A 24,284-nucleotide genomic window follows, 5' to 3' on the forward strand; every position below is an offset into this window, starting at 1 on the left:
CCTCTGCGCCCTGCGGGAGGGGACGCGCGCCCCGGAACAGACCGACTCCCTGCCACCCCGCGGCTCCAAGCGGAGGGCAGAGATTAACCCCGCGCCGCCCACGCGGCGGGGTGCGGACGTGGGCCTGAAGCTGGGTTCGGACCCGGGATCACCGCCTCGGCTCTGCGCACCGGGCACTGGGACGCGTGTGTGTGCGCGGGACACTCGCTCCGCGAGTCAGCAAATTCCCCCAAAGCCTCTGACACACCCCGCCCGGCGACGCAAACCTGCCCTCTCGCAATGCGGGGCTGAGCGCGTGTGCCAGACCCTGCGACGGTGAGTTAAACGTTAAGCACCGGGTGCAGGGGTAACGCGCAAAAAGGCCCGACTCCCGCGGCTGTGCGAAGGTGAGTCTCGCTGTGGGGAGCGCGTCTAGACGCACGGCTGCTGGATTAAGAGCTGCCTGGCCCGAGGTGGGGCACCGGAAAGCGTTGAGACTGACACACCGACGAGATCAGGTTTGAAATGCAAACCGCCGCCGCTTGGCCCCAATTAAGAGGCCAAACCTTTCATGTCAACAAGGAATAATTAGCTTTGGTAATAGAAGCGTAAACAGAATCATCATCCATTGATTTGCTAATTACCCTCCTGTCCCATGACAATAGCCCGCATTTTGGCTGTAGGTCAGCCAGATCCTGTGCACCTGAGGCTCAGGTAAAGCGGGGTTGCACTCTAAAACGGGGGTGTCAGCTCATCCCCCCACTCTGTACCCCACCCTCCAGCTGGCTCTCAGCTCCCTGTTCTTTCTGGCTGTAAATGCAGCTCCTACCCACAGCCTCTGTGCTAACAGGAGGGAGGGCCAGGCTGGGTGGTTTGGGCGGCAAAGCTGTAGTGGGAGCCAGCCCCGCTAGGATCATTAAACTCCTCATCTTCAACCCAGTACTACGAGCCCGAGGCCCTTTCTTGGGAGCATTTGCCCGGCTCATCCCTCCCTCATGTTCACGGTCAAATTTGTATGACTCCCATTCCCTTGAGGCACAGCCAGTTAGACTCCCAGGTTGCAAGACGGCTGGGAAGTTACCCAGAGGTCAGTGCCCCCTCTGGCGCCACAGTTTGTGGGCATCTCTAGCTTACAGGGCATGGGGACCAACAGAAACCTCTGGAAGCCAAGCAGCTTCCTCACCTCCTGAGGACTTTGCATATGGAAGGGATCTAGGGGTGACAATGTCCCCCACCCCCGCCCCAAAGCAGCATTTGCATAGCACTTAACAGCTTTGGGAAAATGTCACAAATGGCCACATCAAAGCCTAGAGCCACCAGGAAAGAAGGCTGTGGCCTCCTCTGTGCCTGCCCTCAGATATCAGGAGCCTGGAGCATCTCAGGCTGTCCAGGCCCCAGCAGCACCTGGGAAGGTGTGACAGCCATGGTGACAACCTGGGTCTGTCCAGAGAGGGACCCAACCCACTTTCCATGGAGGCCCCTCCCCTGGTCATGACCAGCTTTATCACCCTCCCAGGGGGACCCTGGACACAGAGCTGGGGTGTTAGGGCACAGGATTGTGACGCTTTTCCCCACCCAGCCCAGGGGTAGTACCTTTGTCGAGGACGGGCCCAAAGATGGCCAGGCTGTCGTCTATGGTGGTGCAGTTCCAGCGGCGGCCCCGGAACTGGTGCTGGCACTCCTGGATGCCCAGCTTCACGCCCTCAGCCACGCTGGGCATGATCTCGATGTAATTGCGGCAGAAGCGCAGTTGCTTGGGGACCAGGCCTGGGATGGAGCCGCAGAGCAGGGGCTGTGAGCCCAGAGATGTGTACTGCTGGCCCAGGGCCAGGGACCTGCAGGCAGACAGAGAGCAGTGGCACTGCAGGCACAAAACATGCAGCCCGTCACGGGCACCGTCTCTTCTCCGTGAGTCCTCTGGGGTAGGCGGAGGAACACTGGCCCCTGAACATGCTGCCTTTGACCTCGGGAGTGCGCTGCCCCTCGACGTGCAAAGCTCTGATTCAGGCAAGTCGGCCCCCTGACCGGGCCTGTCTAGCTTGCAGGGGGATGGGACCAGCAGAAACCTCTCATGGGGACACTTGGGGGCAATGCAATGCCATGAAAAGAACCCTGGACTGGAAAGATGGTATTTAGGGCCCAGATCAAGTCACTTCCAGGCTCTGGGTCCAGTTTCCCTGATGGGCATTAAAGGGGTTGGCTGGGCAATTTCCTAGGCAGTCCCGGATTCTGGGGCCATACGGAGAGACTTCCAGTGACTCATGGGAAGAAACCCAAATCTGCAGGGAGGAAGGCCGCAGAGGCTGGTTTGACCCCAGCCCCAACTCAGAAAAAGCGGAGAAGCATCAGTCCCAGCAGGGAGCTTGCCCTTGCATGCGTGCATGTTTGCACGCACGCACGCAGACACACACACACACACACACACACACACACCCCACCTGTGGCAGTGCCTCGGCCTCTTCCCCAGATGCTGCCGGCCCAGCCCAGAGCCTCCCATGTCTCCCATATCTCCTCAAGAAATCAACGGCTCGCACCAGGTCCTCTGTCCTCCAGGGCCTCCACGACCATCTTTGCAGTTCCCTGGAAGTTTCTAGAGCTCCACCTCTTCTCTCACCTGAGATTGAAGCTTGGCTTTGTTTTAAGACAAGCTTAGCTCAGGATCAAGAAGGAAAAGAGCTGAGATCTCACTCCCCCCACCCAGCACCATGTGACTTTGGTCAAGTCACCCCATTCTTCTGCCCCTCATGTTTCAATCAATGTCCTGTCAACCTCTCTCAGATTTTAGAGAGTCAACAGGAGGAATGGTCTTGTACGGATATGGAAGAAGAGTTTAAAATACTAGGAAACCAGCGTACTGCAGGAATCACTACTTTTCCTTTCCTTCCCCTAAGCACAGAACCAGCAGAAATGACATTTTGTAGAAGAAGCTGAGAAAATGATCTGTGGGTCTCAGTGGGCTTCAAGGCCAATTGCAATCAGCCGTGTGTCAGTAGCAGAGTGAGCTGGACGAAGGAGCAGATGAGGACCCATCTCCTCTCCCTTTGTAGCCAGCACTGACCAAGGTTTTGGTCTGGCACTGACCTAGGTCCCCCACAAAACGTGATGGACAGAATCCTTGGAAAGAGGATCCAGGAGAGACCCCAGGGGCAGGTCAGGAAAAAGCACACAAAAGCTTCTGGGCTGGACACAGGGATGAACCAAGCATCTGCCGCTTATCAGCTCTTACCATGTGCCTGGCACTTTGTTATAAGCAACATTTCTGATCAATTCTTCAACATGTAGAACGTCACTATCTCCCAGACGAGGAAGCTGAGGTTTGGAGAGTAATTAGCTTGCCCAAGGCTCTCTGGTGCCGGATCAGTGGGAGATCAGAGCGTGCTCCCCGGGATGCTTGCTCACACTTGAGCTTGCTGTTGGCCTCGGCCGACTCGCAGAGATTCCAAGGGACAGAGCTCTCTGGGCACCATGGAAGGGCACAGTGCCCGTCCACCCTGGGCTGTCTCTCGTCTCGGTTATCAGCAGGAGAGGCAGCCCCTCATTTTCCACTTGTTTATTTATTTTGGGGGGAAGGATTGGGGAACCAGGTTGGGGAGTTTGGGTGGTAACATTTAGGAGACATTTCCAGATCTTAAGCACGAGTCCTTTTAAAGAGAAGAAAGGAGCAGCCAGAAGTTCTGACTTATCCCTGCTAATGCCTAGTCACTGACTTCCTCTGTGCCAGGCACCAGGCTGGCCCTTTCCTTGTGTTTGCCTCATTTAATCCTTATATTAATAACAACCATAGCACACAGTTGGGTCGTCATTAGAGCCCCGTTCTGCAGATGGCTTGGACTTGCATGTTGATTAACCCGCCCAGAGCACGGAGCTGCTAAGGAGTTGCTCACTGAAACCCAGGCCATGACTCCAGAGCCCACAGGGCAAACCACTGGGCAACCCTGCCTTCTGGGCAATGCCCACCTGGGTCCCGGCATGCACGCTGGGCCTCAACACTGAGCCCTGGCTCAAGGGGGTGGGAGCCACTGAGCCCAGAGCCCTGATGGGTACATGGCACACACAGCACTGCCCCTGCCCTGTTCATAGGTGTAAGCGGGTTAGAGCAGTAATAAAATACCCATCATTGATTGCGGGCCCACCATGCTCTGGGCACAGTTCTGAGTGCTTCTGTCTGTTACCTTATGTGGTCCTCATGCAGGTCTGTGAGGTAGGAACTTAATTATCATTGCCACAGTCCCATTTCCTAGGTGAGGAAACTGAGGCCAGGAATCTAAGTCACCTGTGGGGCTGTGAAGCGGCAGAGTTGAGCCTCTCTCGGGGCTCAGGCTGCCCTCCCCATGCTCTTGACCGGCATGTGCGGCCCTGCCCTGCCCTGCCAGCTGCCCAGCCGCCCTGCACACACTGGGGAGGGAAACTGAGCAAGGGTTCCATGTAGACCACTCGGCGTAGCACCGTCCTGGCTGGGCAAGACCCGCTTGAGAAGAAGCCGAGGCCGGCCCCACTCCCGCCTCTGGTGTTTAGGACTCAAAGCCCCATATGGGACAGCTGGGGCGGGGGACAGGGAGCTGAGGCCAGAATAAGAGGCACTTCGGGGCCCTTCCTCTGCCCCTTCCCTTGCCCTCTCGTTGCTTCCCTTCCCCTCTGTCCTTGCCCTCTCCCGCCCTCTCTCAGGCTTTGCCTTACACCTGTCGCACCTCTGCAGGCCTGGGCGCCCTCAAGCTAAGCTGGAGGCTGAGCCCTGGACCAGGAGCAGAACCAGCAAGAGGAGCCCTAAGAGAGCACAAAGCCCATTATACAGATGGAAAAGCAGAGGCCGGCCCAGAGCAGCAACTTGCCCAAGGCCACGCAGCCAGAACCAGGGCTGGTTGGCTGCCTCCTACTGTGGAGAAGAGGGGCTGAGGAGTGGGGAGGGCCCCGCTGGCTCTCCATTTCCACTCGCAGTGAGGCTGCGCCTTGTCCCGACTCTCCGAGGGGCTCTCTGCTCCCTGGTTTCATCAATTCCTCCCAGAGGGCCCCGGCGGGGGGGTCTCCCCAGCACAGCAGAGCACCTGAGCCCTGGGCACTGGCTGGCATGACTTGGTGGCTGCAGAGGCCAGAGAGCTCCCAGACATCTAAAGGAAGGAGATGCCACTGGGTCCTTCTTGCTGGCACCTGCAGTCTCTCCCATATAGTATCTCATTTAATCCTCACAGCTCCGCAAGGTAGGCATTGTCATCCCTGTTTTAATGAGGAAACTGAGGCACAGAGAAGTTGGGTGACTCATGCAAGGGAGTGCCCAAGCCAGAATTTAAACCCTGGGTTTGTCTGACTCCCACGTGTGATGTCCTCTGAGAACAGCTTTCCAGTCTCACAGATGATGAGTTCTTCCCATCCTCCCACCAAACCCTGTCTCCTCCCTGCCGCCCAGGTCCAGCCAACTGTGCACCTGGCAGCCAGGGTGCCACGGCCTCACCCAACTCTGCCATTTCCTAGCTGCTGGTCTCAAGGGGTTTGCTTAACCTTTTCATGCCTCAGTTTCTTCATCTGTCTCATGAACATAATGGGAGGAATGAGTGATATAACCCATCTCCTGGCACGCGGGAAGCCCTTGATAAATGATGGGTGTCATGGTTATGCATTTGGGGGCTGTCCCCTGCCTTGTCAACAACCTCATTCCTCCCATCCTCCCATCCCTGACGTGCTAGGACACATCAGAATTGTCCCCTTCCCATCCACCACTGGCAAGGATGCCTGGATCCGAGCTCCATCCTCACAGCTAAACGAAGACATTTGGGATCTGGCTGATGGTTCAAGGTAACGCAGAGGGCAAAGGACATTCCCAGGATGCTCTCGTCGGTAATTAGCAAGGGCTTCTGGGGCTTAGCTCCGTGGGCTGGGCTGGGGCTAATGAGGCCGTGGCCGGGGGATTGATTTCTGCAGGGTAGCTGCCCTCCCCCAGACATGCCCTGCCACCCCTGCCCTGGCCCCCTGCCCACACACACTGTCATGCCCGAAATTCCACCATCACAGACACATTCATTCAACTCAGCACTCCTTGTCCCCATTATTGAGTACACGTTCCCCCGGGACAGGCAGCACAGTGGGTCTCCTTCTCCTCAATTCTTTGTGCCAAAGCGCGAGAGCTTCGGTTAGATTGGCCTCGCCTGTGGAGGGCGCTCTACCCCTCGCGCCTTCGCACGTGCGGGGCCCTCCACCCGAGCGCCTCTCCACTGCCAGCCCCTGCACGTGTCTGACCTCTCCTTCAAACCCTGCCCCCTGGGTCACCAGCATTCTAAAGACTTCTGTGAACTCCCAGACAGAAGTCACCTCTCCCTCCATATTCTTCCTGTTCCTTATCGCAAAATGCCAAACTGATTTGTTCCCAATTCCATCTGGCCTTGCTGGTGTAAGGTTGTGTCTCCTCCCACTGTTTCCCAACCCCTGCCCCCCAACACACACACACACACACACACACACACACACCCCAGCACACTTGGCCTTCCAAAGGGCCAGGCACATGGTAGGTGTGCGCCGATCCCGAGGCCAAGGGAAGGAATGGAGGACCGCTCCCAAGAGGCCAGTCTGATGCCCCCTCTCTGGCCAGGCCTCCGGGCATCCGGAGGTTCCACCTCCACACAGGACAAGACTCCTCGGTTCCGCGGAGGAAGTTCCTACGTTTAGGATCTGAGACGGTGGCCGGGCTCCCAAGGGGACTGGGGCGCTGCCTGGCACCAGCAGCTGGTGAGGGGGAGGGCAGAGGGCCCAGCCAGGCCTTCGCAGCTGGGCCAGGGGCTATTTATACCCAGCTCCTGGCCCTGCCCTGCCCCAGGGCCCTGCCACCCTCTGCCTGAAGACAGCTCATCCTCCACGCCAGTCGCCCACTGCCCAGCTGGGCCGAGGACAGACAGGGGCAGCCAGGAGGGTGGGCAGCGCTGGAAAGCTGGGTGTTGACCTCTCAGGGTGAAATCCCCTCTCCAAGCAGGCCAGACTTAAACACCGCATAGGGCCTCATCCGACCCCCACCTCTACCCCCGCTGCTTACCCCAACCCACCAGCACCCTCTGAGGCCAGAGCGCAGAGGGTGGGCCTGCGGGGTAGGCACAAGGCAGAGAAGATTCCTCACCAATGCTGAATTGACTTAGGCACATAACATGGCAAGACACCAAAACCACCCCACGCGGTGCATCCTGCCTGGTCTGATCTGGCACTGTTGACCCACAGACTCTGCCGTCTACCCGGCAACGGCTGAGCCCCTGCTGAGGAAGTGGCCCATGCCGCAGGGGGTGCCCACTGTGCCACCAGCCCCCGCTTCCCTGAATGACCCAGGGTTTGCAGTCCTGCCCTAGACCAGGGCACTGCCCCTGCACCCACACTTGTCTATATTTTTTACCTGGGAACCTCCTGACATTATGGGATTTTAGAGATTAGAAGGGCCACGGGGTCATCCGGCTCAGGACGTCTCTTATTTGTTAGACATTATTTCCAAATGGAATCATACACAACCTCCCTCCTCTCCCCTGTGTATAAAACAGATAAAAAGAGGGACCTGTTCCTCAAAAAATTAAATGTCAAATTACCCTAGAATCCAACAATTCCACTCCTAGTTATACACCCAAAAGAACTGAAGATGGGGACTCCAACAGACACTTGTACACCGATGTTAATGACAGAGCTATTCACAACAGCCAAAAGGTGGAAACGACCCGTGTCCATCGACAAATGAATGGCTGAACAAGACGTGGTACATCCATACGACGGAATGTTACTCGGCCATAAAAAGCAATGAAATTCTCACACATGCTACAATCGGATACATCAGGCGCCTTGGAAACATGCTCGGTGAAATAAGCGAGGCACAAAAGAACAAGTGCTCTGTGATCCCGCTTGCACGGGTGTGTACAGCAGGTAAATCCACAGGGGCAGAAAGTAGCAGAGCTTACGAGGGTCTGGAAGGGAGGAGTGGGAGGGAGTGACTGCTTAATAGGTCCAGGGTCTCCACCCGGGCGATGAAAGTACGTACTGGTGACGGCTGCACAACATTGGAATGCATTTAATGCCACTGAATCGTACACTTAAAAATGATTAAAATAGCAAAAAGAGGGGGTACCTGGATCCCCATCTCTTAACTTTCCCTTCAACTTGGCCCCCACTGAGAGCCCCTCTGCAGGGTGCTATTCGAGAGCCGGTCATCTACTCTAATCCCCTCCTCCACTACACGGGAAGACCGGGAAGACCGAGGCCCAGAGAGGGTTTGTCATTTTCCCAGGTCACACAGCTGACTGGCAGGAAAGTGGGACTAGAACCCCAGGCTCTCATTCACCACCAGGGCTCTTTTCCCTGCACCATCACCCCTCCCCTTGGAGGTTGCCACTTTCCACTGCTGCCAGGCCCCTACCCTGGGGATGATAAATGCATGTTCTCAGAAGCTTCTCTGAGGCTGGACACAGAAGGCGGACCTCAGGGCTGCAGCCAGGGAGAGGGTTCAGGGCTCCCGTCCTTCTCCCAAGGCCAAGCCTCCCCCTGTCGTGCCTCTCTTAGAATCACGGGCCCCTTGACCTCACCTTTCCACGTGGTGAGCCCTCACCATCTCTGCCAGCCCCAGAGAGAGGGCACCTTAAGGTTCTGATCTGAAGACTTAAAGTCTCTGAATCTGTGACCCCCAACTGCCCGGGCCACAGGCTGGTACCTGTCCACGGCCTGTCAGGAGCTGAGGGGCGGGTGAGTGAGCCCAGCTCCCCATCGTTCGCATCACTGTCTCAGCTCCCCGTGCCCCCCTCGCCCCTCACCCCTGGTCTGTGGAAAAACTGTCTTCCATGAAACCGGTCCCCGGTGCCAAAAAGGTTGGGGACCGCTGTCTTAAATGACAGACATGGGAGCTGAGGGGGGAGCAGGGAGGGAGTCGGAGGCCGCATCCTCTGTGTCTCTCCCCTCCTGGGGCAGTGACCTCACCGTTTCTGCAAAACCCACAACAGCCCGGTGCCAGGTGCTCCACCTGCTGGCTTCTGGGCAGTACTGGACAGAGGCTGGACCTGCTCCTGGGTCTCCATCCTGGCCTGGGGCAGGATGGAAACTTCCAGAAGGCAAAAGAAAGGCTTGAGAAATGAGCAGGAAGCAAAGAGCCACGAATTGGCCTTGGATCTCAAGGCCACTGTCTTTCCAGGGTCAAGAGGCCATTTATGGCTGGCGGATGTCAGGAGAGGAGCCCACAAGTGTGGGGGCGCACGTGTGCCCAGTGGAGTGGGGAAGCGGCTGGGCCCGGTGGGCTCTGATGCACCCAACTCTTGGAGCTTCCCAGGAGTCAACCCCAGAGTGGCGAGGTGGTCACTGCCGCTGACAGGGGAGGCCTGGCAGGGCCTTGTAACAAAGCCAGAGGAGAAACCCGGCTCAAGACTCACAAGCTACCGCTTTCCCTGCCTGTCTGCCTGTCTGCGCTGGAGCACACGTGCGCCCTGTGAGTGCCGAGCACAGGTCTACACCCTTCCCAGCACCTGGGTGCGGGGCCAAGGTTAGAAAGTTCCTTCTGAGTCCAAAAGGGCTCACTTGGAGCCTTGTCCTGTGGTCCATGGAGGGTGCCTAGATGCCCCAGTGGGTACATTTTGCCTTCATCGAGAAGTGGGGCTGTCTCTGGGCTGTTCCCAGTAGTCGCTCGTTCATCCTCTCCACGGGCATGGATGGGCCACGTCTCTCTTGTGTCTCCAGCAGGGGTCGGGAGCACCCATGTTTGCGTGCGGGAAAGAAGGGTGAGGGTGGAGGGGCCTCCTGCTGGGTTCCTGTCTTGACGTCACCCCAGATGCCCAGACTGGGGCCCAGAGAGGCTGCGGGTGCGCGGAGTCGCGGAGGAGCCGGTCCTTCACGGAGCAGGTTAGAGTCTTCCCTTGGTAAACAAAGTCGTTCATTGCCTGTTCACTCAACGCACACTTACTGAGTGACGGCGCGACCCTTAGTCTGGCGGAGTTCCAGGCGGGGGAGCGTGGGGATGAATGAAGCCACACCCAGGAGCGCCCAGACGGGAAGCGGCTGTCAGCAACCGACCAGCAAGCATCTCTCAAGCACCTACTAGGTCTGGGTGCTGCGGGCGCCTTGAATGAGTGAGAGCTGGTCCAGCAGCACTTGTCCCTTACAGCCTGAGTAACCGCCTGGAGTGAGGTGAGCAGGCCTTGCCATCTTGCTGAGCTGGAGTGCGATGGCTGGGTGCCCTCGGCTGGAGCTGGGTGGCAGGGGACGGCCCAGGCAAGGAGATGGTAGAGGGAACCACAGCTGGTCCACCCCAGCCAGGGTCTAGGGGCTGTGCTGGGGAGCAGAGGAGGGGAAAGTGGCCAGGAAGGGGCCCAGAGTGCCAGGTTCTATTTGGGCTTCCTGAGCTGGCCTTTGGAATATTGCCCTGTGAGCCAAGTACGGAATGGGACAAGGGGCAGGCGCTAGAGACCAAGGGCTGGGAAAGCAGTTGGGAGGCTGAGGGTGACATTCATGCCACGGAGGTTCCGGGGCCTGGCAGCACACTGCAGCCAGGTCTCACCTGTCTGGCGCAAGCCTGTTGGGCAGCTGGGCCGAGAACCACCCACCCAGGTCAGCGGGGTCCGTGGCAGTGGCCAGGCCCTCTGGCCACCTCAGGACAGTGGCTTCAGGAACAGAGAGGAAGCCACACATAAGGCCCATCAGCCGTGGCCACACGAGAAACAAGAGGAAGGAGGAAAGCGGAGCCCGGGTTTGGCTGGGCATGAATGGGGAGATGGAGGTTCCCACCGAGAGTGGGAACGTGAGGGGAAGCTGCTTTGGAAAAGGACAGGGAGGTGTTTGGGGTGGGTGAGACCTCCAGGCACCATGTCCAGACAGAGCCGGAGCCCCGGGGAAGACGAGCTATAAGTTCAGTGTGGGGACCTTTTCTGGGAGCTAAGAGCTGAGTGACACTTTGGGCCTGATCTCCCTGGTGAGCTCTCTGGGGCGGCTGAGCCAACCTGGACGCTTGGCGGTGGGAGTGGCGATGCCACCTGCAGAGGGAGGGCTAGAGCCCCAGGCCACAAGGTGGGGAGGGCTCTCCTGAAACCCCACCTCCGGCCCAGCAGACATGGCCCCAGGCGCTCAGGACTGGCTTGTTTCCCACTTCCCCAAGAGGTCCCGTGGAGGCCCGCGGATGTGCTTGGACAGACTGAGTCACGCAGCGCTTCCCTGCCTCTGCTCTTTCCCTCTTCCACCGTGCTCCTCGTGCTCCTCGCTGGTGAGGGCTCCGCATGCATCCCAAACCTGCAGTCCCCAGAGTCTTCCCTCCGGACCGTCTCTGTCCACATGCGGTGGCACCTCCCAGCTCTGACCCGTCTCCGCCCACAGCGAGCTGCAAAGGCGGCTCCTCCTCCTCGCCTGGGACCCAGGGTCCCAGGGTCTGTCCCTCAGGTTGGCTCAGCTGGAATCTGGGCCTTAGGACTTTGGCCAGCCCTTCCCAGACCTGGTACCCTGCACCGTGTCACCAAGATCACTGTGAGCATGGCAGGAACAGGAAGGTGGCAGTCTAGGGATGAATCTGCAGGGAAGGGGGTGTTCCAGGCCATGGTCCACACCATGGGTAGGAAACCCACACACATGAAGAAAAGCGCCCACAGTAGAAAGACGTGCCTTCCTATTGGGCGGTGACCCTGGGGACAGGCCACGGGAGCCAGGGCGCAGGGGAGTCTCTTCATCTTCCTCTCCCCAAATTCTGAGAGAACTCACTGGCCCTGCTGGCCAAATGACCACTTCTACATTCTGTGAGACTTTGACACCTCCCCTCTGCCCCCAACTTCTAGAAGTTTCCTTTCAGGGCCAAATGGGGCCCTCAGAGGTGGCGGCACACTTGCCGGGGACCACCTGAGAGCACAGGAGTGCCACAGCTCTAAGCAGCCACGGGAGGAAGGACAGGCTATGGGCAGAAGCTCAAAGCCACCGGTTGGTCACCTCACCGAGCCCCCAGACAGAGGGAAGAGGCTGCGGCCTGTGCTCCCTCCCAGGGAGCCCTGTGGGGTGTTTCTTTGGGGAGAAAAGGGAAGGGAGGGGAGGGGAGGGCGGGGCAGGGCCTTGGCTGGAATGTTACAGCTTCTGTTCTCCAAAGCAGCTCCCTGTGCTCCTGGCCTGCGGCTCTGGCTGATCTGATAAGATGTGACAAGGCGGCCTGAAAAATGTTGAAACCTGTAAAATGTTTAAACCTGTTTTTCGTTGTGTTGTGAGCATGAAGGGTTTTTTTTCTTTTTATTTATTTTTCTTTCCATTTTACAGGAAAGTGGAGTTGATCAGAGTGGAGAAGGGGAGGAGGGTGGAAGAGAGGGATTGTCCCCTTCAGCCAAGTTGGGGGGTGGGCCAGGAGCAGGCTGGGGACCTGGGCAGGAAGAAGGTGGAAGAGGCCTGAGAGAAAGGGTCAGGGCAGGAGGAAGGCAGGGGACAGGCGGCAGGCAGGGGTCCGGCAGCCCTGGCCTGCCCAGCACCCGCAGAGGATGCCACAGAGCTGCGGGTGCTTCCTTCAGGCAGGGGACAGCCTGAGCCCAGCCATCGTCCCCAGAGGGATGCAGGGGTGGGGCCTCACTCCTCAGACCCCAAAGGTCTCCCTGACAGGCACCAAGACCACAGGCGCACACGTTTCCTGGCGACCACAGAGGGGAAACAGCCCCAAGTGCGTGTGCCAAGAGCTGGGCCATCTTCCCAACTTTGCCAAGCAGGTCAAAACTCACAGGTGAGCCCAGGTGACCTCGCAGGTGTTCAGGTAGAGTCCTACCCCTTTGGAGCAATAAGCTGTGGTCCCGCCTCTGCCTTCAGACACGCAGACGGTAGTTGTGCCCTTTACAGATGGGACAATTGAGGCCCCAGGACTTGGGACACTACGTTCCTGCCCATCGGTTTGGGTGATTCTCTTACAGCTCCCTCCAAAACGGCCAGTCTTGCCAACTCAGAGATGCTGAGCATTCTAGAAGCCATGGGGGGGACCAGGTGTCTCTGGTGTGTTCACTGGGTACAAGCTAGATGTTCAACAAAAGTCCATCACATAAAAGTCTCCGCCTGAGAAGGTTCTCGTGCTAATCGGACTAGGGCGGATGGGGCACAGGCTTGCCCTGGAAAGGCTTTAGAATCGGTCTGCGAATGGCCGCGCGTGTTACTCTGTTACAACATCAGGCCATAAAGTGTCAAAGCTGGGTGGGACCTTGGACATCATCTAGTCCAGTTTCTCAGAGGAAACTGAGGCCAGAGGAGCAATGGGACTTACCCCATGTTCCTCCACTGGTTAGAGGTGGTACAAGGAGCACAGCCGAGGCCTCCTTTTTTTTTTTTTTTAAGACAGAGTCTCGCTCTGTCACCCAGGCTAGAGTGCTGTGCGTCAGCCTAGCTCACAGCAACCCCAAACTCCTGGGCTCAAGCGATTCTCCTGCCTCAGCCTGCTGAGCAGCTGGGACTACAGGCACGCACCTGGCTAATGTTTTTCTATATTCAGCAGGGACTGATTGGGAAATGACAGCCTTACAGGGTGAGGTTGCTTGTTCTGAGAAGCCAAGTCTGCTGGTTCCCAGGCAGGATTTTGCTGGGTCCTCGCTCCGCTCTACCCTTCAAGCCCAGTTCCAGGAAAAGACAAGCGAGAGCCTGCCCAGCCTTCTTGTGCACTTTCGACTCCTATTCATCCCTCAAGGTCCGTTTTTAAAATCCCCTCTTAATGTCTCCAATTTAAACTCTTCCCTCTGGTCATATCGCCAACTCTTACACATTCCTCAGGGGTAACCTTAAATGTACTTAATTGAATCATCCATTGACTCACTAAAAGTGAGTTTTTGAGGGAGGAATCCTTTCACTCATTTGCATACGTTAAGCCCAGCACCTGGTTCAACAACAGACTTGGTCTCCCTGCCAGGACCTCACCTAGAGCAGCCCCACCTGAGTGCCCAATCATTCTCCTCTCCCCTCCCAGACCCTGCGGGCTGTCTCCACGACAGCCCCGGAGCAGGTGATGGCCCTGCTTGTTCCCTGGGCCTTTTTACATAGCTGCTAGCTCTGCAGTCTGGAAATCCTTTGTTTGAATCTTAGAAGCAGCCCAGTAGGGAACACGGAAAGCTGCGCTGCTTGGCTGGGAGCTCACTCTCAGAACAGCTCCCCTGGGCTCCTCAGAGAGCCACCAGCCTGGTGTGTGTCCCCATTCAGTATGCGCTGACGCTGGGCCAGGCCTTGTGCTGGCGCACTGGGGAGCACAGTGCGCGCGGCACTCCCGGCCTTGTGAGAACCTCCAACTGAGCTGGGAGCTGCCCCAGGGTGGCCCATCCTCCTCCTCTATGGGGGCCTGGATGCCACCCAGACGGATGGCTTCACCTGCCTCAACTGTCCCACCTACTCCCTTACACTGTGTTCTTCCGAGGACCAAGGACCACCATTGTCTAGCTGGCTGTGAGGGTCAGGGATGCAGGCTGTGCCCACGGCAGTCAGGTCACTTAGGATAGTTTTGAAAAATACAGACACCTGGGCTCCAACACCAGCCCTGCAGATCAGACCCGCTGGGGAGGAGTCTGGGAAACAGCATCATGAAAAACGTCCCCCAGAAGTGTGACAATAGAATGATACCAACCGACGCAATATGAAGGGCCCAACCTCCCCTATAAAGTTCTCTGGCCAAAGATATTGAATCTGAATCTAACCAAGCTCTTAGAGGCAACTTTCAGTTGTCAGGAAACATGAGGAATAGAGAAAAAGCCGAGTGGCACTATGGGGAAGCCACCGGCCACACTCCGAATGTGGGACACCCTGCAAGACGACGGCCTGAACTCTTCCAAAGCCGATGTCAATTTTTAAGTGCGTTGGGGGTGAGAAGGGATGTTTTAGAGTAAAGGGAACTTAAGTGACAATAACAATCAAAACTGGGAACTAGCTTGAAACCCGTAGCCATGAGGGCATTTGAGGGCGACTAGGGAAACCCCATCATTACGTAGCATTAATAATTTGTTTGGTGGTAACGGTGTACGCTTAGGGGTCATCCTTCCATTTTGGGAATGTAGGGGTCAGGATGACTGTAATTTACTTTGAAATGGTTCAGCAAAAACAAAATAATGTGTTGGGGGGAGAAACAGGTAAAATGCTAAAAAAAAAAAAAAAACCCAGCTGCCCTAGGAGTCGTGTATATATATGTACTATACTATTTTTTCAATTTTTCCGATTAACAATTTTCATAATAAAACTTTGAAGGAACAATGACAAAAACTCCAACTAACTTATAAGGACTTCTGGACAGAGCTACACAGGGCTTGAGCCCACGGCCTTGCCCGTTGAAGCGCTGGGCAGTGGCTGGGCTCCTCGAGGCTAGGACTTGCCGGACCCCACCCAGGGCTCCAGCCTGGACTTCCAGCCCGGACTGGCCACAGCACAGCCGGGGCGCTGGTACCCGCAGGTGCACTGGAGCTGGAGCCAGGCCTCGCGGGAGGCACTGCGGCCACACCCAGGCTCTCAGGGCAATGATCCCACTCCCTGCCTTTCAAGGTGGGTATTTCCACCTCGTTCCCAGGAGGTCTTCTTTGCACCTTGTCCCCCCACGGCGCTGAGGACGCGCAGGTGAAGACAGCCCTGCCCAGCACCTGGACTTCCCCGCTCTATTTAGGGAGGCTCCACCCAAGTTCAAAGCACTGGCAGCCCCGCCCTCCCAGCCCCATTCCACACCCCCAGGCAAGGAGGTCCAGAGCCAGCCTCAGCATCTTCCTCTGCCCTGCCTTCCCCGGGGGTGCTGCCCCAGTCCCCAGTCTGGCCAACCATTCCTCTGCAGGGTCCCTTCATTCCCTCCTGTCCTTCCTGCCCAAGGGATTCCTTGTCACAGGCGCCTGGGTTTGACAAGTATCTACTCAGCACCTATTAGGAGCTGTGTTCCGGGTCTACTGCAGACCCACGCAGGGCGTCCTGAGATATTGCAGCACTCAGAGAGGTGGGTCGCTGGTTCTCCACCCTGGCCTCGTGGTAAATGTCCTCACAGAGCTTAAAAATAATGATGCCCGGGACCCACCCCCAGAGCAGTGTATTTAAGTGGTCCAGGTGCCCCCTCTCCTCAGTGGTATCTTCCCTCCCTCCGAAGATTTTAAGGAGCAGGTAAGGTTGAGAAGTGCTGCCCTAAGTCGCAGACAAGGTTGGGGACCTGCCCACAGCAGGTGGGCCCATGGCTGTCCCTCCTCAGCCTCTGCTCTCCCGAGCCCCACCTCCTCTGCTCCCAGCACCCTGCGCCCTTCCTCCAGCTAGCCGGACTCAAACTCTCCTGCTTTTGCAACCTCTGAAGTGTCCACATCCTCCCTCAACCGTCTCCCTCCTGTCCTCCCAGCACATCTCTGTGTTCGCAGCTGCGGAGGCCGAGCGCTCTGAGCCAGCAGCGCGGCGCAGCGTCCGGGCATGCCCCTCGCCACACACGGGCAGGCGGCTCACGCCAGCCTCCCTGCCCATTTCATGTGCCTTCCAAAACACACGAACATATGTCGGGAAAGGACAAGATCAAAGGTACATTTCGAAAGGAATCCTTCTTCCTGCAACCTACTGCGCAGTCTGGTGACCCCTGCCCAAGCCCCAGTCCTCGTGTCCCTGGATTTTCCTGTTCTTATTTTCCCTCCTTCCTGATTTCCCTGTCCAGTTTTCTTAGCCTTGCAGCGGGGCACATCTGCTTGCGAGGAGGTGGAAGCGCTCTCCGTAGAGCTGCGGAGGCCGACAGATACTCTTGGGGTTCAAGGGAGCAAGGCCTTCCTCCTGCTGGGGCTCCGCACCTTTCTGGGTGCTCGTCCACGGCTACATTTTTTTTTTTGGCCCAGGACTTTGCTTTCCCTGCTGGTCTCTGACTTTCCAGACCCCCCTGTGCACGGCCCTCTTCTCAGAGGGTCCGCCCCACCCGCTCCCTCACCTGCAGTCACCCCTCCAGGCCGGGCACGCCCCTGCCCAAGCGCTGGGGCCACAAAATGCTGCAGCATTTTCCGTCTTGGGCCCTATTCACGTTCGTTACAGAAGTAGGTAGGCACCTCTTCCCAGGGAAACACTCTGCGCAGAAAACATAAAATCTCTCTCTCTGTCTCTCACACACACACATACACAGAAACAGCAAATAGTTAAAGTCAAAAAATCCTAATTGCCAATTGCTCTACAAATGGGGTGTGTGTCCAACACAAGGGGCAATGTCAATGCGGGTGAGCTCAGCTCAGGTCCCCTCGGGGATCACCCGGCCTGAGGGGAGGCCAGAGTCACCACAGGTGGGAGATGAAGTGAGGGGGCACGTCCGCGGGGACAGTCACTGCACAGGAAATAAAGGAGAAGGCGTTCACAGGTGCACACCCGGTGGGGAGTAGGCTAAGGTGGGGCCATTTATCTGGCTGGAGAGTGGTCAGGAAGGTCTGAGGACTCTGCTAGCTTACCGACTGCCACAGGGAAGGCACTGAGGGACCCTCTCGCCGGGGCACTGAGAATGGCTGTTATTAATAATCACAGCTCACATTAATGGAGCCCTGACTACATGCCAGGTACCATGTAAAGCACTTTACAGAGAATATATTCTTTAATTGGCCAAAGAACCCAATTTGACAGGTGATGCCGGGTTCAGAAAGGCTCAATAACTTGTCTGGGGTCATACAGCTAGGAAGTGGTGACCCTGGGACGATAGGGGAGACATCCATCAGGACAGGCCTGCAGGGAGTGAACCAGGGGAGGCGAGGGAGGGGGAGGGGAAGGAAACGCTCAGGTCTGTCCTGCTGCTCGGGCTGCTGACTGGATCAGCAGCCCCGTAAAGTCAAACCAGACCTGTAAAGCCAGAAGCCGGGGCCCTGCCCATTCCTCTTGTCTCTGTTCAATGTCGGCATGGATCTTCCACTCTTGCGGTCCTCTGCTCGGGGACAAGGCCAGGCCCACACCCAAGGCATCCCCAGGGGAGAGGTGACCTCCTTCTGAGGGCTGGAGGGATTTGCTTGTGAGACAGGACACATGGGTGTGCGTGACCAGACAATTCGAGGTGGCAGGGGCTTAATGAGACCTCTCCCTAGACACCACGCCCAGGAGATGTTGACGAACATGGACATTGAGTTCCCAAGAGGGGTCAGAGTAGATGACACACCTGCACCTGCCAGCTGCAAAGCATTTCCCCATGCGGCATTGCGATTAATCCTCTCCACAGCCCTGAGGAGTAGATGCTGTCTCCACTTTATGAATGAGGAAACTGAGGCTCAGACAGGACACCATAAGCCAGGAAGTGGAGATGGGGCTCGACCCCAAACCCCAAACCTTTGCTATTTTGCCATCTGTACGGATTCCTCCCTCTGGCGACAACCAGTGCATTCCAGCAGAGTGCATTAATTCAGCACCCACTGTGTGCCCTGCTCTGAACTGGAAACGACGGGGAATAACCAAGACATTGTCCGGGTCCTTAGGCTGGAGGAGGGCGAAATCTACCAGGCAGGCCTGTGCATAGGGACGGCAGGATGTTAGCAAAGGAACAAGCCAGCCTCCAAACTGTCAGGGTAGAGATAGGGAAACCAAGTGAAGGACAGAGAAGAGGGCGGGGGTGGATCATCCACAAGACCGAAAAGGACTGTGCCCTCAGGCAGATTTTATGCCCTGACAGAAAAGGAAGGGGAAGGCACCTCTGAGACACTGTTGTAACATAGAATACTGAAACCCAAGGGGCCAGGAGGGCAGGAGGCTGGGGCCTGAGGTCCCACTGCGAGTGTAGACCCCCCAGACAGTGAGATGGGGACCACTGGGGGCCCAAAAGAAGCCCATACCCTAGGCAGGCTGGACCCCTAGGCAGGGGCCTGGCAAGCTGGGAGGGACCGTGGGGTTCCCTGGTTCAGCATATTGTACGGGGCACAAAACTAAGGCCCTCCCATGGGGCTAAGGGCCAAAGAACTTAGCCAACGCACTGTACCACTGTGCAGAGGATAAAATCTAAAATCCAACACCTTAACTCATACTAGTCAAGCTTTCAAGAGACCAGTCAGCCTATAGGTTCCTGGGAATTCCCTCCTTTTTCCAGGCCAGATCTCCGCCTTCCCCCACCAGACTCCCAGACCACTTTGGCGCATGGCATCCTTGGCTGGTGACACCTGGTGGGAAATCTGACCTGCTTACCTCATCTTCGTCTCTCTGAGCCACCACTTTGGCTCTTGTGTCCTGTCCTCGGGTGCTCAAGGAGTAGCTGCTTCCTCCTGGAAGGAAGCTCCCAAGCTTCTCTGCTCCCCCATAAACAGCCTCTGGAATGTGCATCTCCAAGCTACCCCCCCCACCACGTTTAGCCCCTCTGCAAGGCCCCCACACCCCACATCTCGTGTGGCCAGAATGGTACTAGAAGAAAGCCCTGGCCAGTGTGGACGGAAGAGGACAGCTGAGCCTGTGACTTCTCAGGTGGGGAGGAATGGAGGAGTCTGTCTACGGGATCTGAGAAGGCAGCTGGCATGTGGGCAAAGGGTTTCCAGCATATTCACCCCAGAAGTCATGGGTGGTACCCAACCCTTCATAACTACCCCCAGTCCAAAGCTGCCCCGCCTCAGGAATTTGTCTGTCTCCAACCCAGCTAACCTGCCTGGGTAAGAGCGACCGCAGGTGCCCTGCCTGCAAACGTTTCCCAGCACACAGGGCCCTGTGCAAGGGGCTGTGGCGACGACACCCAGCCCAGTCCCAGCAGCTCTCGGCCATCATGCGGCACTGCTGACTCAGAGCTGGTGCTTCCGCTGCAGCGTCTCAATGTGAGGCCCTCCTTAGCCTCTTTGTCTTCCTGCGTCTATCATGAAGGTGCTGGCGAGCCCCAGTCCCCACAGATAACTCGTTCTCGTTCACCTGTGTGCTCATGCCCTCTGTCTTGCACACGCACACTCACACATGTGCATGCATGTAAAAGCCAACCACACAGGGCTATGGATTTCCACTTTGTTGGGATAAACAGAGGCTAACAAAAAAAACCCAAAAAACAACTGATCAGGTTGGAGTAACTATCAATAAGAATTAGTAAAGGAGCCGCCCACTCCCCAAGTGATCGGTGGCCACACCAGAGCTGGCAGTGGAGCTTGGTGATCTGGCTGATCTGAGTCTTGATCTCATTGCTACCCACCACTACCCTACCCCGCTGGGAGGACTCAGCTTCCTAATTGGGAAAAATGTAAACATCAACTACTTCGAAGAGGCTGTAGGAAGGAATAATTGAAATAATATGGATAAAGCTCTTATCACGGTCCCTGGCACATAGTAGGTGCACAATAAATGGTGGCTGCTATTGATATAGTGCTGATGAAAACCAATGTCATTGCAGGCCAAGCAGTGGTTTATGTGCTTTCCATGTATTAACTCAGTTAATCCCCCCTAACAACCCTATAGGAAAAGTATGTTATCACCACTGCCATTTGAACGGGGAAACTGAAGCAGAGATCGGCCAAGGTTACCCAGGCACATGGGGGTGGCTGCAGAGCCTGCAGACTTGACCACATGCTCTTCTGTCCTTCTTGGAAGGAGTCAGATGAGAGAGCCATCATGCATGTGTTCATTCGGTAGCTGGGGACAGAGAAGCAGGCGTGGCCCGGTCTCTGCCCTGCAGGGGCTCCAGCCTCACTGGGTGACAGAGGCCCAACGTGGGACAGTGATTCACCAGCCTGACAGCCCAAGTGTCCCTGAGCACAAAAATCAGCTGTGCCTGACCAGTCCCTGGTTCTTGACTGCTTCACAGGAGAGGGGATTCAGCTGGGTGACCCACCGATTGGCCACTTGCTTCATTCATTCACATATGCGTGCATTCACTCATTCAACTCAAGCCCCTCTACCCTGGGTGCTCTGGATTGAACTAGTGCACACAGAATAGTTAAAAAAGAAGTCAGAGGAATCACCGCCTGGTTGCTGAGACAAATAAGACCACAGGCCAAACTGATGAATGAAACGGGCAGGAGAATCTTCCGGATCACGTTTTCCAAATGGGTAATGGTTCCTAATTGGGAGGAAAAGGGACTCTGAGGTTAAATACTTTTGGAAAACAAGTTAAACAAATGAAAAAGGGGTCATCCTGGCAGGGCCTGTCTGTGTAGCTAATATGCTAATGAGCTGCGAATAGTCCAAAGAGCACAGTAAACACCAAGAGGCTGCAAGTAGCCAGTTGAATTTCTAAGTGTATTTGACCCCAGAAGGCTCTCTCAGCAGGACGATGCGGGACAGATGTGTGAGAAGCACACTGTGTACGTCCCCTTCTGACTCCCGCTCTGGCCCCAAAGGGTGTCGGGAAGGGCGGGAGAGAGTGAAAGTGAGGCTGGGAAACCCCCAGGATGGTGGCAGCTCTGGGCTGGATTTTGACAAATCCCAGGAAGGTCATGGCCAGGAGGAGAAGGGATGGGAAAGAGTCTTCCAGTGGGGAAAGGAGTCCTGGCGGAGAGACAGCGAAGGCCCGAGAAAGTGGAGTCCGCAGCGTGGGTTTGCCCCAGGGGGGAAGGAGGGCCGTGGGTCTTGAGAATAGCAACTTAAACACGAGAATGCAAATGGGCACAGCCTCTTCGGAAAACAGTTTAGCGTCATCTTGTAAAGCACATTTGCACACCCTGCCACCCAAAGTTTCACCCCCAGGTAAGCACCTCCTTGAACAACTCTCCCTGTGCACCGTGACGTGTGCGTCCATGGACAGGAGACTGAATAGAAAAATTGTACATTCAAACGATGGACTATTATACGGCCCTGAAAATGCGGGAACTACAGCAAGATCCAATAGCAATTTGGAACTTAGAAACATAACCGCAGAGAGAGCAAAGCACGTCACGGAAGACTGCATGCAATATAACACCATTTTTATACTGCTACACAGAAGCAAAATGAAAAATATATTGTTTAGGCATTCTTACTTTGGAAAACTATTATTTTAAAGTAATGGAATAAGTATGCAAAACTGGATGTGGAAAAAATATGCGAAATTCAGGACACGGTCACATCTGGAGGGAGATGGGGGAGGGGAGGGAAGGAACCCAGGGATGGATGCGGTGGCTTTGGTCATGGTCTAGTCCTGCAGGGGTGTGGCGAGGCCCAGGTTTTCATCATGTTGTTATATCCTATGTATATGGTATGTTTACTCTCTTGTGTGTGCCAAGTATCATACAATAAAAACTATTTTGTGTTGGTGTGCAGGAGAGCAGCTGGTACCTGGGTGGGTTTGTGCCAGCCATGCCATGGGTGCGCCACCCCTTCTTGGTGACGGCATTCATGCCTTCTCATCGCCTAGCAGGCCCCTCCTCACCTAAAGGCCGGATGTACACAGGGACGGCCATCCCTTGGCCAGCCTGCATCCCACCCAGCCTCCGGGACCCCCAGCCAGACCTACTCGCTTACCAGGGCTGACATGGCCAGTGTCTAAGCCACTCACTAGAGCCTCATTAAACCTACACAGATCAGCCCTGGGAATCCCAGTAAACCCCTGGCAGCCACATCTGATTACCCTTCCTTTCCAGAAAACAGGAGGCCTGTGTGGCTATTCCGGCTGAACAGGACATTAGAACACAAGGTCTGGCCAGAGTCTGCCTTGCCTGTGGCCCACTGAGTCACAGACTTCTGCCCTTCACCCACTTTTCTTCAGATAGCTGAATTAGTTGGGACAAACCTACGTAGAGTATGTAATCTTCCCTTGCTGTGGCCTTTGCTGTTTGGGGAGGAATTCAGATCTTTCTGTTCTAAAGAAGCCTGGCCTGGGCTAGAATATTTTTATAGCCCCAGCTCCGTTGGAATGACCTTCAGAACATCCTTAATTGCTCACTTTCAACACAGTTTCTATATATTATTTCATTTCATCCTCATAACTGCCCTGAGATCGCAATTTTTAGGGAAGAAATTGAGACTCGGAGATTTTTAAGCAACCACCCACGTTCTAGAGCTATTAAGAGGCACATCTGAGGTCTGTGCCACAGCTGGTTCAGGCCCAGAGCCTGCCCACTTTCAGGAACTGCATACTGCCTCCCGGCACAGAGGCTCGAAGCTCAGAGCTGGCCCTGCTGGGAGGTCACAGCGCAAGAGAAGTGCTGTCCCAGAGCGTGGGACCAGCCGAGCCTGGACTCGAGCTTGCTTGGGAAGGAGCCTGACTCGTGAGCTGAGTGCTCAGCAGAGCCCCTGACCACGCTCCTGCAGCCCTCGGGCTGCTGCTGAGGCTCCCTCGCGATACCCGTAGGGGCAGAACCCTGCCTCAGGGGCTGCCACTGCAATGCCAGACAGATGCACGTGCAGAGGTAACTAAGAATACTAGGAAATGTGTGACAAGTGCCAGTTGGTCTTCCTGAGAGGGCCACACAGAGGCCACAAGGTGACTCTAAGCAACATCCTTTCCTCCCACTGCCTGGCCTTGAAGACCCACTGTGTTCCCCACGCTATGCCTGGTGGTGTGGGTTCAAAGGTGATCAAGACCCGGCCCTGCCTGCAGGTGGCTCCCAGCCTCCATGACACAGATGCACCTGGAAGGGGCTTAGCTGGGGCCGGGACACCGAGGGGAGGCTGAACAAGGGACACGGTGCCTGGACAGTGCTCTGAAGACTAGACAGGAGTTCACAGTCAGTCCACAGGATGGCAGGCAAGCCCAGGGGCTTGGGGACGCGAGGCAGAGCAAGAACAACACACACCGCAAAACACGATTAATGATGGCAAAGCATGTAGATCACTCACTGTGTAGACGCCAGACCCTGTGTCAGCCTCACGTGTGTTACATCCTTTAATCCTCACAGCAGCCCTCGTGACCCATTTTACAGAGAGAAAACTGAGGCTCAGAGAGGTTAAAGTCACCCGGATGTGAAGGCAGAACCATCTAGACCCCACCGCTGCTGTCCCCTGAGCCCCACACTCTCACCTGTGCACGCGAAGGGGGCCTCCGCGAGCTGGGGGCGGGGGTGGGAGGGGAGCGGGCTGGAGGCGGCGGGACCAGCCGGTGCAGACACGGTCACATCCGCTGCCTGAGTGCTCTCCTGCTCAGACCGTGGAAAAATGACAAAACTGACCAAACAAGAAGGAAGAGCCTTTGAGGATGAGAAAGGATAAAACAAGCTCCACGTTTAACAAAAAGGGACTTGAAGGCAAGAGTGCCCACAAGCGGAGATGAAGCTGGCGGTGTCGCTGATGCGGAAGGAAGTCGACCTGCGGGGGCAGGAACAGACAATGCGGCAGAGACGGAGAACACAGGGCTTCAGACCCTCGTGGAACCTGTTTCCCATCCTCATCCCAAGACCCGGCTGCAACGTCTATAGGGCCGGGGCAGACACTGCTACACGATGGCTCCTCTGCCCTGTGCCCACTGTTTACGTTTCACGTCGGGTTAACTGTCAAAGGTCATATATTCAATCGCGCTCGCTGAGCGGTACACGTGCAAGTTGGGTAGTGGCCTGCATGTATGTGATACT

General features: G+C 56.3%; 1 protein-coding gene across 1 annotated transcript in view; it reads right to left on the minus strand.

Annotated features, from left to right (window-relative positions):
- Nucleotides 1-24,284, minus strand: part of WNT3 (wingless-type MMTV integration site family, member 3) — a 46,227-nt gene that overhangs the window by 8,996 nt on the left and 12,947 nt on the right. Inside the window, exon 2 of the mRNA XM_012655244.1 lies at nt 1,573-1,814. Within this exon, the coding sequence (XP_012510698.1) occupies nt 1,573-1,814 (242 nt within the window). The remainder of the gene's footprint in view (nt 1-1,572; nt 1,815-24,284) is intronic.

This window comes from Propithecus coquereli, unplaced genomic scaffold (assembly GCF_000956105.1).
Source record: "Propithecus coquereli isolate 6110/MARCELLA unplaced genomic scaffold, Pcoq_1.0 Scaffold469, whole genome shotgun sequence".
Taxonomy (NCBI): Eukaryota; Metazoa; Chordata; class Mammalia; order Primates; family Indriidae; genus Propithecus; species Propithecus coquereli.